General features: G+C 38.6%; 1 protein-coding gene across 4 annotated transcripts in view; it reads left to right on the forward strand.

The window, feature by feature from the left end:
- mta1 (metastasis associated 1) overlaps positions 1 to 17,128 on the forward strand; it is a 42,491-nt gene that overhangs the window by 14,121 nt on the left and 11,242 nt on the right. For 2 of the 4 annotated variants that reach the window (XM_084392572.1, XM_084392573.1), the window contains exons 3-9: positions 57 to 150; positions 5,814 to 5,873; positions 9,625 to 9,751; positions 11,497 to 11,560; positions 13,213 to 13,330; positions 13,974 to 14,076; positions 14,328 to 14,427. In XM_084392572.1, the coding sequence (XP_084248698.1) occupies positions 57 to 150; positions 5,814 to 5,873; positions 9,625 to 9,751; positions 11,497 to 11,560; positions 13,213 to 13,330; positions 13,974 to 14,076; positions 14,328 to 14,427 (666 nt within the window). The remainder of the gene's footprint in view (positions 1 to 56; positions 151 to 5,813; positions 5,874 to 9,624; positions 9,752 to 11,496; positions 11,561 to 13,212; positions 13,331 to 13,973; positions 14,077 to 14,327; positions 14,428 to 17,128) is intronic. The other 2 variants (XM_084392574.1, XM_084392575.1) reach the window with 1 other exon arrangement.

Consider the following 17,128-nt stretch of genomic DNA (forward strand, 5'->3'; position numbering starts at 1 on the left):
CCGGCAGCTGATTGGTCTAGAGGCTGTTGCTGTGACAACTCTGTTTCCGTTTGCAGACGGCGAATGGGAACGTGGAGGCAAAAGTGGTGTGTTTTTACCGACGCAGAGACATCTCCACAACGCTCATCACCCTCGCGGATAAGCATGCACGTGAGTAGCTGTGAGAGACTGCTTTACCCACAATGCTTTGAGCTGACCATTCACAAAAATAGATTTGACTTTGGAAAGCACTTAGTTAGGAGTAAGTTTGTTCCTTGAGAAAACAATTTACCCTTTGAACCCATTTCTCTAAACGGTAGATGGATGCTTTTGTCTTTTTTCTTTTGTTTTCAATTGACAGCAATTAGCATTTAACTTTTTAAAAGAATAATTTGCTCAGTTTTGGTTTGTGCCTTGCTGTCTACTACCTACATAGACAGCCACCTTTTAAGGATGCATCCTAACTGAAATGGAACCTTGTTACATCAAATGTGATTTTGGCCAAAATTAGGTATATTTTTAGCACCTTATTAGGCTAAATAATTCTGCTGCTTACTTTCTGGAGTATTTGAATTGGGAGTGCACCTAATGCTTCCTCGACAGCTGTCTTCCAGTTTGTTTGCAGTCCACAATGGCCACCCACAATCAGCTCACCAAACCTGAATTTCTTTTCGAAGACATCCACCTGGTGGCTGTTATCATACAGAGCTAAAATGAAAATGTCTGTTTATCCCACGTGATCGTTTCTAATATTTCAAAAAATTTGCCCTAGAGATGCGCCTGTTTAGTTTCAGACATCTGATATTGAGCGATACGTTTATTTCTTTAAAACACAATTCGCCATTCACACTCATTTGAATTATGTTTAGTAAAACAGAATATTCATTGGGAAATAAGGAAGGTGGCGCTTGATTTTATCCATTTAGATTTGATTGGATCAGACATGTTAAGCTATGATATTATTGTTTAAATGGTGTCTCGTTATGTCAGTTTAAATGAGAATCTGAGACGTAAGAACAGAAACTTTGTTAAACGGAGACAATTTTGTCTTTTAATTTGAAGTTTAAAAAAATGAATCCAAATCTGGTCAAATGTATTAACATAATTTAAATTCTCTGTTAATTAATTACATATTATTTTCACAATGAGGTCTTCTATATGACAGCACAAGAAAGTTGACAAAGTCTTTATTGGCTAATTACCATTACACAGATTGAAAAGCCTGTGTGTGTGTGTCATTGTGTGGTAAGTTATTTTGATAGCAGGCTGATTTTGATCACACACTCGAGTTTGTTTCTTCACATCTGCCCATTATCAGAAGACCACCAAAGTGCTGACTGTGCAGTGTGTACATTTCTTTGATTCAGTCTAGAGTCTCTATAATCTATATTAGGCTTTTGAACACATTTGTTGTCATTTCAGCATTCAGATTCATTGTGAAGAACAACTTTAATGCTTTAATTTTTAGATTAGTGTCTTTGGCTTAATTGAATCCTGTTTCAGTGCCTCATCTTCATTGTTTCAGGTTTGTATGTTCTTTTTTTGCACTGTAAAAAATTATTTTCATGATGTATCACAACTTTTTTTTCTTTTGTCAAATCCGCTTAGATAATTAATGTGGTTCAGATAACATAATATTTTGAGTTTTTGTTGATTAAAGGAGAACTCCGGTCAATTTTAACATTGAGTTCATTTTTTTGTACATTTGGAGTGCTGTCAATGCAGAGAACAACGACAAAAATCGGTGTTGCCTACACCTTGTTATCCTCGTTTTAAAATTTGCACCCTGTTGACTTCAATGGGGCAAGTTTTAAACCTGCTTTTAGGCTCTTAACATCCTTGATGTGTCATTACAAGAGCACAGGTCATGTGAGTGATTCCTTCGGAGTGAACGCGGGTGAATCTGACTGCAGTAGATGTGAAATATATTAATAAAAATTATGTTTATTCAGCCAGCGCACATACCTGTATTTACATCCTGTTTTCGGTCGAAGTCCACAGTAATCGATTGTCGAGTTCACGTGCATAGGTTTAGTACCTATGATCACGCGCGTGAACTCGACAATCGACTACTGTGGACTTCGACCGAAAACAGGATATTAATATCTTTCACATCTACTGCAGTCAGATTCACCCGCGTTCACTCTGAAGGAATCACTCACATGACCTGTGCACTTGTAATGACACATCAAGGATGTTAAGAGGCTAAAAGCAGGTTTAAAACTTGCCCCATTGAAGTCAACAGGGTGCAAATTTTAAAACGAGGATAACAAGGTGTAGGCAACACCGATTTTTGTCGTTGTTCTCTGACCTGACAGCACTCCAAATGTACAAAAAAATTAGCTCAGTGTTAAAATTGACCGGAGTTCTCCTTTAAACCAATCTCCTTCATTGTATTAAAGGGATAGTTCACCCAAAAATGTAAATGTTGTCATCACTTATTCACTTATACGTTGTTCCCAACCTGTTTCTTTCGTTTTAAAGAAGGGTGGTAATTAAACAGTTGACGGTAGCCATTGACTTCCATAGTAGGGAAACCATACTCAATGTCTACCGTCAACGGTTTGGTTACCAACATATCTTCTTTTGTGTTAAACACAAATAAGAAACTCATACAGGTTTGGAACAACATGAGGGTGAGTAAATGATGACAATTTTCAGGTTTGGGCTAACCATCCCTTTAACTAAATTTTAAGTTCAATAAGGCAACCAGGTTACTTACTTTAAGTTAAACCAACAATATTTTTTTATAGTGTGCGTGGAACAAATAAGGAGGTATTTTGCAGAATGTTGTTGCTGCTCCATAGAATAATGGCATATAGTATTCCATAAAGCGAATGACCAGTGCTGTCAACTCCAAGTGTGACAAAAGGCAGCATAAAATGTCATTCTTGCATCTCTTGATTATCATTAATTATCATTTTTGGAGCTCTACATCCCTGGTTCCCATTCACTTACATTGTATGGAAAAGAGCATCCTAGACATTCTTCAAAAGATCTCCTTTTATGTTCCACGGAAGGAAGTTGTGGGTTTGGATAGACATGCGGGTGAGTAAATGATGAGAGAATTTTCATTACGGAGTAAACTAATCCTTTGAATCTTGTTAGAGGTGCAGGCAAAAAGCTGCAAGATAATTGTCTTGTCCATTATGTAATGTTCAGATGATTGACAGCCCTTAAAACACCTTGAATGAACTGTCTTTTAAAAGAGAATCTGTTCCTGCTGTGAGCAGAACCTTCCTCCAAAATGGCTGCTGTAGAGATTTATCAGCAGAAGGGTATCTGAGGGGTTTGTAAGTACAGGGTTAGACAGTGCTTATGCGTATAAAAGAGATTTCATCTTTGGTCCGCAGCACACAAGTCTGATTCTGAGACCATGAAGCCTGTTTGTTCATGTGGACCACACAGATGCAGTGAAGAGGAACTCTCTCTCTCTCTCTCTCTCTCTCTCTCTCTCTCTCTCTCTCTCTCTCTCTCTCTCTCTCTCTCTCTCTCTCTCTCTCTCTGTGTGTGTGTGCTTGTGTGTGTTGTGGACCTCTCCTCAATGCCAGCAGCCTCTCCGTGGACCTTCAGACATTTGCAATATGTGAAAAATGCATGGCAGGAATGGTCGTTCACCGCATGGGTGTGGGCTACATCCTGTCTCTGCCTTTGGAAAAGGGAAAGGGAGTTGAAGAATGAGTGGAAGAGCGCAAGGAAAAAGAATAGTCACCAAGTGGAGGGAGATTGAGGGAAAAGCCGCACCAATGAAAAGAGGAAGACACCAGTTCAGTGCCGGCTGGAGGAGGTCTCATGCGCCTTCACGAAAGTTACAGGCAGCGACTCGGCCCATTGTGCATTATTAGAGCTGCTTACAAACATCACTCTTGCTGTTCCACATACTTGTGGTTATGGGTTTGTTCAAATACCTAACCATGTGCTTTAAATGATTAGTTGACCCAACTATTATTTATCCTTCCTTCCTTCCTTCCTTCCTTCTTTTTTCTTTCTTTCTTTCTTTCATCATTCCTTCCTTCCATCCCCACATCCTTCCTTCCGTCTCTACATCCGTTCTTTCTTTCTTACATCATTCCTTCCTTCCGTCCCCACATCCTTCCTTCCTTCTGTCTCTATATCCGTTCTTTCTTTCTTACGTCATTCCTTCCTTACGTCTCTACATCTGTTCTTTCTTTCTTACGTCATTCCTTCCTTCCGTCCCCACATCCATCCTTCCTTCTGTCTCTATATCCGTTCTTTCTTTCTTACGTCATTCCTTCCTTCCGTCCCCACATCCATCCTTCCTTCTGTCTCTATATCCGTTCTTTCTTTCTTACGTCATTCCTTCCTTCCGTCCCTACGTTTTTCCTTCCTTCCTTCCTTCCTTCCTTCCTTCCTTCCTTCCTTCCTTCCTTCCTTCCTTCCTTCCTTCCTTCCTTCCTTCCTTCCTTCCTTCCTTCCTTCCTTCCTTCCTTCCTTCCTTCCTTCCGTCTCTACATCCGTTCTTTCTTTCTTACGTCATTCCTTCCTTCCGTCCCCACATCCCTCCTTCCTTACGTCTCTACATCCATCCTTCCTTCTTTCTTTTTTCTTTTTCTTTCTTTTTTCTTACGTCATTCCTTCCGTCCTTCCTTCCTTCCTTCCTTCCTTCCTTCCTTCCTTCCTTCCTTCCTTCCTTCCTTCCTTCCTTCCTTCCTTCCTTCCTTCCTTCCTTCCTTCCTTACGTCTCTACATCCGTTCTTTCTTTCTTACGTCATTCCTTCCTTCTGTCCCCACATCTTTCCTTCCTTCCTTCCGTCTCTACTTCCTTCCTTCCTTCCTTCCTTACGTCTCTACATCCGTTCTTTCTTTCTTACGTCATTCCTTCCTTCTGTCCCCACATCCTTCCTTCCTTACGTCTCTCCTTCCTTCCTTCCTTCCTTCCTTCCTTCCTTCCTTCCTTCCTTCCTTCCTTCCTTCCTTCCTTCCTTCCTTCCTTCCTTCCTTCCTTCCTTCCTTCCTTCCTTCCTTCCTTCCTTCCTTCCTTCCTTCCTTCCTTCCTTCCAGTTCTGCACAGGCGAGTATGACTCTTATTTCCTCCAGAGATTGTAGAAATCTTGTAGAAAGTATCTAGTGCTCTTTGACCCTTGATATAAATCAACAGAGCTTTTGGTGTGTAAACTTCAGTTCTCCAGCGTCGGAGGAGTCAGCAGCGTGCGGGTGCTGTGACTCACAGATGAAATATTTTGCTCTCTGTGATGCTGGCTCCGCCTCGCTGGGCCCTGAGAGCATGAGGCAGCGAGGCGCCATGTGTGCCGAGAGAGAGAGAGAGAGACCTGACTCTGCTGTGAACTACTCACTGGAATCACCTCACTCGTTGGCCTCAGCCGCTCCACTTGTTTGTGCTTTCTGCTCGACCTCTTGGTACTGAGTGCAACAGCTTTGAGTCACAGCTGTCGGTGTGAGCCGTGTTTGTGTGTTTTACATTTCTTCCTGAACTGGAAGGGCAAAATAAACAAACAGCGGTTGGAAAAAGACACCGGAATTCATCTCCGTATCATCTCATGTCCTTGTCAACAGAAAGGTTGTGCATGGTGGTTTATATGAACACGTAGGACATACAAAGCAAACGTCACAAGTTTTTGTATGGAGGTTTTAGAGCGTAGTTATGGGGGCATTACCTATTGTATCTAGTGTGTGTGTGCACGTGAGAGGTCATTGAATGAAAATAGTCTTTGACCTCCAGATATGACTGTAAATTAAAACTATTTAGAGATGTGAATTATAAGGTCTATATAAATCTTTTTACCTGATCAGAACTGTAAAAACAGTAATGCTGTGAAATTATTTCAAACTAAAATAACTGTTTTCTATTTCAGTATTTAGTCCTGTGATGGCAAAGCTGAATTCTCAGGAGCTATTACGCCAGTCTTCAGTTGGTATGTTTATATGCAGTAATTTTCGTCAGTCGGAATGAATCCATTCCAATTTCAGATTTTGGACGTTCTGTTTATATGAACCCTTAACATATAACCGAATATGTGAATCGGATTGCAAATGTGCATTACATGTATGTCAAACAAAACTTCAGAGCGTGTGCAGTGCCCAGTCGTCGTTTTCAGAACCAGAGAAAGCCACTGCAATAATGTTATCGGAGCTACCATGAGTATAACTGTCGTTTTTGCCTTAATGTTTACATTAACATTTGTATGTAAACCTAACATGTAAACCTAACATTTATGTGAAGTGTTTGTTTTTTTGTAGCAATTTTTTTTAAATATTCAGCCTCATCCACTGACCAGTTTATAAGACATGAGACATAAATAATCATATGCATGTTTTTATGACGTAAAACGCATGTAAACATATGCATCATGGCACTGCACAAGGTATTTTTGAATCCAATTGAGAAAATAATCAGATTCAAGCATTTACATACTTAATTTTTTTTACTGTTGATCAAATTATTTCAGGTCCACTCCACCCATTTAAATCCAATAAAATTTTAATTCGGATCAAGCTCAGTCGGATCGATTGAGGTCTTTTCAGTCTGTGTTAGTCTGATTACTAACAAGATTATTATTTGTGTCACATGATCCATCAGAAATCACTGAAGCATTGAAACATTTCTCAACATTGTCAGTCAAAAACGGTTATGCCGGACGCTTAATATTTTTGCGGAAACCGTGATGTAAATAATTTGTGATGTTCCCTTCAGACTGCAAATTCACACCTCTTGTGAACTGTTAACTTTGTTTTTCCTGTGGCGGTAGATTCACTAGTTCTGCAGTGCCACCGCTGAATGGTGGTGCTGGAAACACTGTCAGAGTGTTTCAGTACAGAGTTCTGTCTTCATCAGTGCAAGGATCCAGACATTGAAGAACCGTTAACAGAACCCAGTGTCCTAAATTCAGTATTTGTTTTAAATGAAGCAGCCCTGAACAAGAACGATTTCTTGGTGGTTCCCAACTTCACCTCTCTTCATTCTAGCACTCTTTTACCCTTTGATTAGAACACAACAAAGCTTATCGCGTGTAAACACGAATAACTCGCATGGAACGCTTCCGCACCAACAGATGAATGCAGACTTTCAAGAACCGCTAAACCAAATGCCTTAAATCATTCGAAAATGAAGCCCTTGTGGTTTTGATTCTCAACCCGACCTCCCTTCATTCCTCTCTTCTTCTTCTCCTCCTCCCCCACCTGGTAAGGAGATTCATTCATCAATAATTGATAATTGGTGAAGACAGGTGAAATGGAGAGGTAATTTGTTGAGTATAGGCAGGGTGCAGGGCCAGATGATTGGGTTCTTTCTCTCTTTTTTTTTCTTTCTTTCTCAGAACTATGGAGTTTACTGAGTTCAGCTCCTCTTCTCGCCGGCTCTCAAGGGCGCAGCAGGCTGGTCTTAGCCAGAGGGCTGTTCCTCTCTCTCTCTTTTTTTTGCGCACGCTTTTTCTCTTCATCTTTTCCCATTTACTCTCTTTGTTTCAGGCTCCATCTCGATCCCTTGCTCCGCGTCCACCTCAGCAGGGGTTGTCGATACTCCACGCGCAGCTGTAATAGAATGGTTACTGATGTGCAGCGCTGTAAAGTGACCGCTCACTCGTGTTCGATGTAGTTTCAGATTTCTTAATGGCAAAATAAAACCGGATAGCATGTGACAGGTAGAGAGCAGTGGTATACGTGTGCTGGAGAGGGTGAGGAAGGGGAGGGAATACTTATTGATTTTTAGACAAACATCTTTTTCTTTTTTTTTTCTTTTTTTTTTAATCCCTTGATTCTTTTTGTTCTTCTGCCTTTTCCTCCATCTCCATGTTTCTCCATCTGTCTCTCTCTCTTTCGCTAATGAAACTCCAAATGAATTGGAGCACGCTCACTGGTTTCTCTCCCTCCCATCCGACTCTCTCCCACTTATCATTCTCCGCCGCACTCTGCCTCCAGACAGCACATATATGTGTGGTTTGTCAAGAGAGATGTCTCCTTTTTTCTGTACCTACCTAGTAATCTTTTTTAAGAGAAGGGTGATGATGTGTTTGCATAAACTGAATTAAGAGAAGGCGTCTGCTTCGTTTCGCTCTCTTTTGGTCGTTCAGAGTCATTTTCACATTTGCAGGCATTGCTTTTGATCAGTCTGTGTTTGAAAGATGTAGTTTTAGGTTGGATGAATGGCTATCACAAACTCATCCGCACTTCAATTTCAACTTTTCAGTCGAATTGTGAAGACGGACTGATTCCCTGATTAGGGTCTTTGTAGTGCTTGTAGGTGTTGCAGGTTTAACCCTGCAATGCCTGGGATATGAAATAATAGTCAGAAAATTATTCAAACATTTTTTTTGGAGCAGTTTATTGTGATTTTAGACAAAATACATGAAAGATGGTGTTTAATAAAAATGAGTTTTAAGTATCATATTTGATACATCAGGCTTTTGTGGCTCATGTAATATGATGTAGTGAGAATATGGAGCTTATACTCAATGAGTATTATTAAGAGGCCCACACTGAGCAAATATATGCAATTTGGTACAGTTGCTGATTTTTATATGGCCAAAAAGTAAGATGAAATTCTGATAGTTTGTAATGTAAATCAATGAAATATTTATTACCGTATAGCTGACTAGTTGAATCAAATGCATATAAATATCAGTTGTCATTGTCTCCCAATGTAGTTTTAATTGTGGAGGGCAAAACATAATACCATATAAACGTTCCTCAAAAGCCTGATGTATCATATTTGATACTCTCATTTTAACATGGTTTTTGTGCATAAAGTAAACCTACGCTTTTTGTCCAGTAAGTGCTCATTTTGAAATATTACTATCAATATAAAAGTTATTTTTAAGTTTACTATAATAATCAGTAAAGATTTCACCACAAAAAAAAAAAAAAGCATAGAATGATTGGTGGACACTTTTTTTAAATTGCTCGTATATGGAAAGCAGGATTACTGATGCTTTATATATCATATTGCATTACATTATAACATGTATCATACCAAATTATACAAAACTGCTTAAATTGGATGAAGAGGAAAAGATTTGGTCACACTTTACATTAGGCGTATTTAACTACCATATACTTGTGAAAAAATTATTAATAATGTACAATGTACTTTGTTCATGTATTGCAAAACACTTTTGCTTCTTCTGAGGTGGGATACGGCTATGGTTAGGGACAGGTCAGTGTGGTCAGGTTTAAGGATGGGTTAAGGTGTAAGAGAAGGGTCAATTGTGTAATTATAGATGTTATTACAGAAATACATGTAAAAACACAAAAATGGACGCAATAAGTGCATTGTATTAAAACGATTATTTTAAGTGTAAGTACATAGTAGTTAAAGACTTGATATAAAGTGGGATCATTTGGTTTTGAGTAAATATTGTGTAAGTTCATTCAAGAATATCTGAAAATCAATAATGTTCCAGTAGGTGGAACTGACACAAGGGAGAAGGAAGAACCGTTGCTTCAAAGCCATTTATTGTTTTCATGTTATGGCTAATATTAAAATCACATGCTGCTTTTATACTAAAGACTGTTATGGTGCCTATATATTATACCTACTTTGATTGATTGTAATTTTTTCAGTATGTCGAAATCTGATTAGTATCAGCATACAGAATCACATTTGTAATATTGATTAAGGTTGAACAAGTAAAGGTGATTGACATGTTTATCTTTTTTTTTCACTTTTAGGAGAAATGGAGGAGGAGATGGAGAACCCCGAAATGGTGGATCTCCCAGAGATACAGAAGCATCAGCTGAGACACAGAGAGCTCTTCCTCTCTAGACAGCTGGAGTCTCTGCCTGCGACACACATCAGGTAACCTACAAAAAGCTTTGTCGATATACGTGTTCTCACTTGCAGCCAACTAGACACGCTCTCATTAGCGTCAGCACTCATCCCGGCTCCTTTAAGTCTTTTTCATGTTCTGGCCTGATGGAATCCCCAGTACAGAACAGTGATAGCCTCTCGTTCATTCACGCTGCTCTTTCATTGGTTACGAATCCAGCAGAGAGCAGGTGAAGATTGAGTCAATCTTGTTTTTGCTTCAAGGGCTTGTATATTTCATCAAGTCATCTATACATGTGAATAGAACCATTTCATGAGAATCATGCTACCATGAATTGCGGTGGAATTCAACCACCACATCTCACTGGCCAGGTCACGTCTGTCTCAGATCGACTTGGATCTCACGAACATGTAAATCTTCTTTCGAGGTTGTGGAGAAAGTCAGTCTCAAGGGTGGAGCGAGCTTGACCTTAATCCTTTCTGGATGAACGGGTTCTTCACTGTTGTTTGGTGATGGGAGGTGGACGGCCAGCATCGAGCCTCTCAGGGGTTGGAACGATTAATCGAGTGACTCAATTTTAAAATAACGTTGATTAGCATTTTCCTCCTCCCTTACTGTACCGTTTGCAGTGACCCAAAAAACATGGACAAGGATACTGGCAGTGAATACCGAAAGAGGATTATGCTTGGAAACCTTTTCATTTAAAAATAGAGATAATTAACTTTAAAAGTTATTAAAATGTGACTGGCATTAACCACAACAATAGCTAATGAATGTTAAGTGCAGGATTTACTCAAATCTGAGGGCTTTGGCTACACTGCCAAGAAATCTTTCTTATTCAGTATTTTTGTCTTGTTTTCCAGGACAATAAACATCTAAGTATTCCTGAAACAAAAATAACAGGTGAAATAGTCTTCATAGGGGAAACAAGTGTATAAAATAAACCTCACTACGTTTTCTCAGATTTGTCTGACAAGTCTTAACAACTGTCATTTTACTGATGAATTATTTGATATTGTTTTAAGGATATTTTTACTGGAAAACGAGACAAATTTGAATAAGAAAAATATTTTTTTGCAGTGTAGCATTTAATGTTTTTAAATTCTATTTTAAATTAAAACAAATTATAGCCGTTTTGCTATAATTCTTATTGATGCGATGCTGGAAAGAGCCCAAGATGTGCCATTTTTCATATTTACTTGCGTATGTTACTGCTCCAGTTTTAACTTTTGCATTTAACTTTGATGTTTTCTAGGTCTATTGGGTTCTGTCAGGAGTGCTAATTCATGCAAACTTAATAAAAAAAAAAGTACAAATAAATTTTTTAATGATTGACTTGAGCATCTTTTCTTGTATCTTAATATCTTGGGGACCAAGTTTTGTTTTTTTATTTATAGGTTTTCAAACTTTATGCATATTAAAACCTCTTAGAAGTGTACTTTTACAGAAAGAAAATAACATTGTTTGATATTTCACTTCCTAAATTTTATTTTTAACCCCAAGCTCAGTCGGTGAGATTTAGATAATCTATTGTGAATGAATACACCTGTCTTACTACAACCAGGCAACAGTCACAGACACTGTGTGATTGTAACGTTTATTGTTACGATTGTTATGATTACTGTTACAACAATTTCACTATAGTACGAATCTCTGTCCAGCAGCACTGTTAATGAACTGCGCATTCAAGTAATTGAGATCAGTTTAACGACATATGGGACTGTGAGATTCAGTCCAGCCAGCGTTAAAACTGTGTTATGTGTTGCGTTTTCAGGGGGAAATGCTGTGTTACGCTTCTGAACGAGACGGAAGCCCTCAAGTCCTATTTAGACAGAGAGGTGAGTGTCACAGCACTATGCCAAGGTGTTTGTACGCATGTGCAAAATCTTTAGTTTGCATCATGCATGTATTTGCTTTTCACGCTTAGTATCTCCGTTCACAGTATGTCTTCAAGAGGGAAATGTTTATCTGACGTGTGTGTGTGTGTGTGTGTGTGTATGGGAGCTAGTTTTGAGTCCCGATCCAAATGAATTATTCAGTGTGTTGACCCAGTATGTTCCTCCTCATATTTAGTAATGAGGAGACTGGAGACTCTACAGAGTAAAGCCAGTCCTCTAATATATCAAACACTGGCCTTCACTGGTTCATTTGTCTGTTTTTGTTTATATTAAAAGAGAAAAAAATGCTTTAAATGAGTATGCATGCACATTAGCTTCGTCAGCGCATAAAAAATGCGCTGCACTTAATTCCCTTATATATTCACGGTGAAGTCCCTTTTCAAAAGAAGTTCGAAATACCTTATACTTCTGTAAGCGGTGTTTAAATGAATGTGGTTACACTTTATTTTAAGGTGTCATTGTTACAGCTAAGTACTGAGTTATATTAAGTAACAACATGTACTTACTATAGGGTTAGGATTTGATTTTTTGGTTACACTTTATTTTAAGGTGTCCGTGTGACAGGGTAATTATACATTTAAGTACTGAGTAATATTAATTAACTACATATACTTACTATAGGATTAGGGTTTGGTTAAGGTTAGTTGCATGTAATTATGCACAATTTATAGTAATTACTATAGTAATTACATGTAACATGTGTAACATTAAGTACATGTAACATTTGTAACAAGGACACTGTAAAATAAAGTGTTACAGAATATGTAAATATGTGCTGCGCGCTATCCTCTCAATAACTACACAAACACACAATAAAACTGACAGCGGTGAGAAAACGGCTGTTAAGAAAGCTTCTGATCATAGTGCTGTTTGCACATGCTCTCCAGTAAAGTCACATTATGTTTATTTATATAGCGCTTTGTACAATATATTAAGAAAACGCAGCGTCCGTGACTGTTTCAGTTAGAATTTCGAGTTCAATTTCTACTCCTGTGTTTGTTCTTTCTTGCATCTGACCTCGACTGACTGAACAGAAGAAATGAGCCAGAGAAGATTTCCACCCTTAAGGCCTACAAATTACGTAATTGCAATGGTAGTTCAAAGGTGTTTACCAGCCAGAGTGAACTCTTCCGGATAGTTTAAGCTGTTCCGATCTTACGAAATTAACTCGCTTTAGCCTGATTTTGTTTGAAATTCGAATTCGCTTGAAGTATATCAGCTTCTTTAGTGTGCGTTGTTGTCTTGGGCTCTGTCCCAGATGGCACACTTCATGTGCACTCTCAGTCTTGTGCACAATGGCCACCGCATGCACATGTCCGTTAAGTCCACAAGTCCCTAGGGTGTTCCATTTGTCATTTTAGGTTTTAGAAGGGTTGCTCGCGAGCGGCCGATTTAAGCGACAGTCAAACTTTACCCGACAGTCAAAGTGGCACTACGACTACGTCACGAAAGTGTGAACTCGGAAGAAGACCGCGAGTGTTTAGGGTTCCATTTGGGACACAGTGATGCGCAAATCCAAGCTTTACGTTTGTGTACTTTAGTGCAGTAAGTTTTGAGCCTAGACTTTATTAGGGTGTCTCTTGGTTTTGCAGGATGCCTTTTTCTACTCGCTGGTGTACGATCCTCAGCAGAAGACTCTGCTGGCTGATAAAGGAGAGATCAGAGTGGGCAATAAGTACCAGGCGGACATCACTGACCTCCTCAAAGAGGGTAAGATGTCTCTTCACCATATTGAGTTAGACAGCCAGAGCTCTGAGCTCTTCAGATGAGACCACTAACATATTCAACACTATCTCAGCTTGTGTTTATCTCTCTTCATATTAATATTCCACACAAACATGAAGCGGCTCAACTGTTTTCAACATGGTTAATTATAAGAAATTTGAGCAGCAAATCGGAACATTAGAATGATTTCTGAAGGGTCATGTGACTCTTAAGACTGGAGTAATGATGCTGAAAATTCAGCTATGCCATCACAGGAATAAATTACATTTTAAAATATATTTAAGAGTTATATTTCACAATAGTACTGTTTTTATCAAATATATGCAGCCTTGTAAACAAACAAACAAAAAAAACCTACATTATTAATCTACCAAACTTTTGACTGGTAGTGTTTAATAATATATATTTTTGGGGATACAGAGTAGTGTAGTGGTGTTTAGTGTGTTGGTTTGATAGATAAAATGCTTTGTTTTATGGTACACAAAAGGAACAACTGTGGAATTTGTAAGAACTAAATTGAGTTCACATTAGATGAATGTTGGCTTCAGGAAGAAGATGAAGCAGAAGTCTCATTTCAAAGCAGTATGCGTTCTGTAGTGAATGTGATCTGTGGCTGTTGGTTTGCCAGGAGAGAATGATGGTCGAGAGCTTGAGAAACTGGAGGAGAAGGTGTGGGATCCCAGCAGCCCCCTCATCGAGAAACAGATCGACCAGTTCCTCGTCGTGGCTCGGTAAGATTCTGCAGCGTGAACGGTTTTGCTCTATTTTTCGTGAGCCAATCTGTTGTGAACAGAACACTGAGTTTAAAAGACCATAAACAACAAAACCTCAACTATGAAATTCTGAAGATGCCTCCAAAATAATGTTTCATTTTGTTATTTCAAACTGCATATTTTGCTCCGTTCACTCCCTCATTCTCTTTCACATTTTTTTTCCCTCTTTTTCTCAAACTTCCCCAACCCGCCCCCCCCCTCCCCTGCAGGTCTGTGGGTACGTTTGCGCGGGCTCTAGACTGCAGCAGTTCAGTTCGGCAGCCCAGTCTTCACATGAGCGCTGCGGCAGCCTCCAGAGACATCACACTGGTACGGCACATCTCATGTTCTCACTCTCGCACACTCCACACACTGCCGGAACACTTCACACTTTAGTTAAGCTCAGCAGGTTCATACTAATTAATGGCAGACATTTACAAAAAAAAAAAAAAAACATTTTTGAATCACTTGTCCAATTTTGAAACTGGTTGTAAATGCTAATGGAATATTTTATTTCTTGTATTTATAGTCAATTAATCATCTTATAGTGTATTATGGCCAGATATTAGTAGTTATAATGTTATTTCTACTGTTATTATTATTAAAATGACTCCTGTCATGGTTGAGTAGAGGTATAATAAATGACTCATTCAAAAATACATAATCCTGAAAGCCTCAATGATGCTTTTTCATCATATTTTCATCAGTTTTTTTTGTATGCTCCTCTTTCCAAATCTCATCTCGTTATTTAGCTTTGTCTGGTAAGCTGTAGGGATACACTACGATTTCAGCCACAAAAACTTTCAGCTATAAATGTCATAAGATATCATGTTTGTTTTTTGTCTGAAAGAGAAGATAGCCTGCAAATTTGAACTGAAACGGTTAACATCTGATTACAGAAGCAATGAAGTGAAGCACTGTGCACGTGAAAAGATCCAGGTTTAGTTCGATTTAATGTGACTGCTAAAGGATGATATATTGATGGAAAAGAGATTGCATTTACAGAATATATTGTTTTTTGAGACACAGACCTCTCTGTATATGCTGTGAGAGTTTAATGGATAAATCCAGTAAGATATGTGCAACTGCCCAACAATCTCAGTCTATGGAAGCAAATTGCAGTCAAAATTGCAATTCACAGTTCAGTTTATATTCACTTTTGATTTTATTTGCACATTAAAGGAGAACTCCGGTCAATTTTAACATTGAGCTAATTTTTTTGTACATTTGGAGTGCTGTCAGTACAGAGAACAACGACAAAAATCGGTGTTTCCTACACCGTGTTATCCTCTTTTTAAAATTTGCACCCTGTTGACTTCAATGGGGCAAGTTTTAAACCTGCTTTTAGGCTCTTAACATCCTTGATGTGTCATTACAAGTGCACAGGTCATGTGAGTGATTCCTTCGGAGTGAACGCGGGTGAATCTGACTGCAGTAGATGTGAAAGAAATATATAAAAAATGATGTTTATTCAGCCAGCGCTCATACCTGTGTTTACATCCTGTTTTCGGTCGAAGTCCAAAGTAGTCGATTGTCGAGTGCACGCGCATAGGTTTAGTACCTATGATCACGCGCGTGAACTCGACAATCGACTACTGTGGACTTCGACCGAAACCAGGATGTAAATACAGGTATTTGCGCTGGATGAATAAACATCATTTTTATTCATATCTTTCACATCTACTGCGGTCAGATTCACCCGCGTTCACTCCGAAGGAATCACTCACATGACCTGTGCACTTGTAATGACACATCAAGGATGTTAAGAGGCTAAAAGCAGGTTTAAAACTTGCCCCATTGAAGTCAACAGGGTGCAAATTTTAAAAAGAGGATAACAAGGTGTAGGCAACACCGATTTTTGTCGTTGTTCTCTGTACTGACAGCACTCCAAATGTACAAAAAAATTAGCTCAATGTTAAAATTGACCGGAGTTCTCCTTTAATAATGCTTTTCTCATGCTTGCATAGGTAGCCTTACTTGTTTGCCCATGCACTAGAGAGTGAAAGGCCATTTAAACCAGCATCTTGTGTGATACATAAAAACATAGAAATGGAAAAAAAGCCTTTTATCCCTTTTTATAAGAAAGGAGCATAAGAGCCAGTTCTTCTTTTAAGGACAGTTGTTTATATCAGCCAAAAGTTCATTTAAGATTGAGAGATTATTGTTAGTATTCTGTTCTGCATGTCATAATGGTCAACAAAAGCATCTACTCAGTTTGGAGTAGTTTGTTTACAGTCAAAATCACATTAAACAACACAGACTGAACATTTGTAACTCTTTAGGTTTATTCAATATTTGTTTGCATTGACATTTTATTCCATTGACACCAATTAATATATTATATTATATTATATTATATTATATTATATTATATTATATTATATTATATTATATTATATTATATTATATTATATTATATTAATTAAATGTATACTTATTAAAAACAAAGGCTACTTTAAAATGATCATTTTTGGTTTCACCTTCTGTCTCAGTGTCCATAATTTTCAGTTTCAATTTTGCTTAAATGTAAAGTGTGTCAAAGTGCGCCAAACATAATTGAAAAAATAAGGACTATTACAAACTGGTTTCGCGAACACTTTGTCATTGGTCAGTCGAACAGATAGCCCTACCCCAAACTCACTCAGATTCATGTCAGGATGCTCAAACGAACTCCATAATTTGGGTGGCAAAATGTGATGAGAATTTAAAGTGCACAGTGATAATCACGATTAGATCAAATAATCTCCACCAGGCGATTATGTAATAATTGCGACAGGCCTGTTGCCAGCTCTGTTCAGTCTCTGCCTATAGGCTGTGCGAGAAGAGCAGCAGAACAGGGTATTCGCTCTCCTGCCACCCAACTTTGCCCGTTGTGTACAAAACATGAAGGAAAGGCGCCAGAGGGCAACATCCCCATGCATAAACACACACTCTCATGCTGCCCACACAATTCCTCTTCGTCTGGTATCAGTGTTGTGTTGTTCCCAGGGTTGAGTAATTCAGATTTTAGAGTTGCTTGACAACACACTGC

Source organism: Rutilus rutilus (assembly GCF_951802725.1).
Source record: "Rutilus rutilus genome assembly, chromosome: 21".
In the NCBI taxonomy this organism is placed as follows: Eukaryota; Metazoa; Chordata; class Actinopteri; order Cypriniformes; family Leuciscidae; genus Rutilus; species Rutilus rutilus.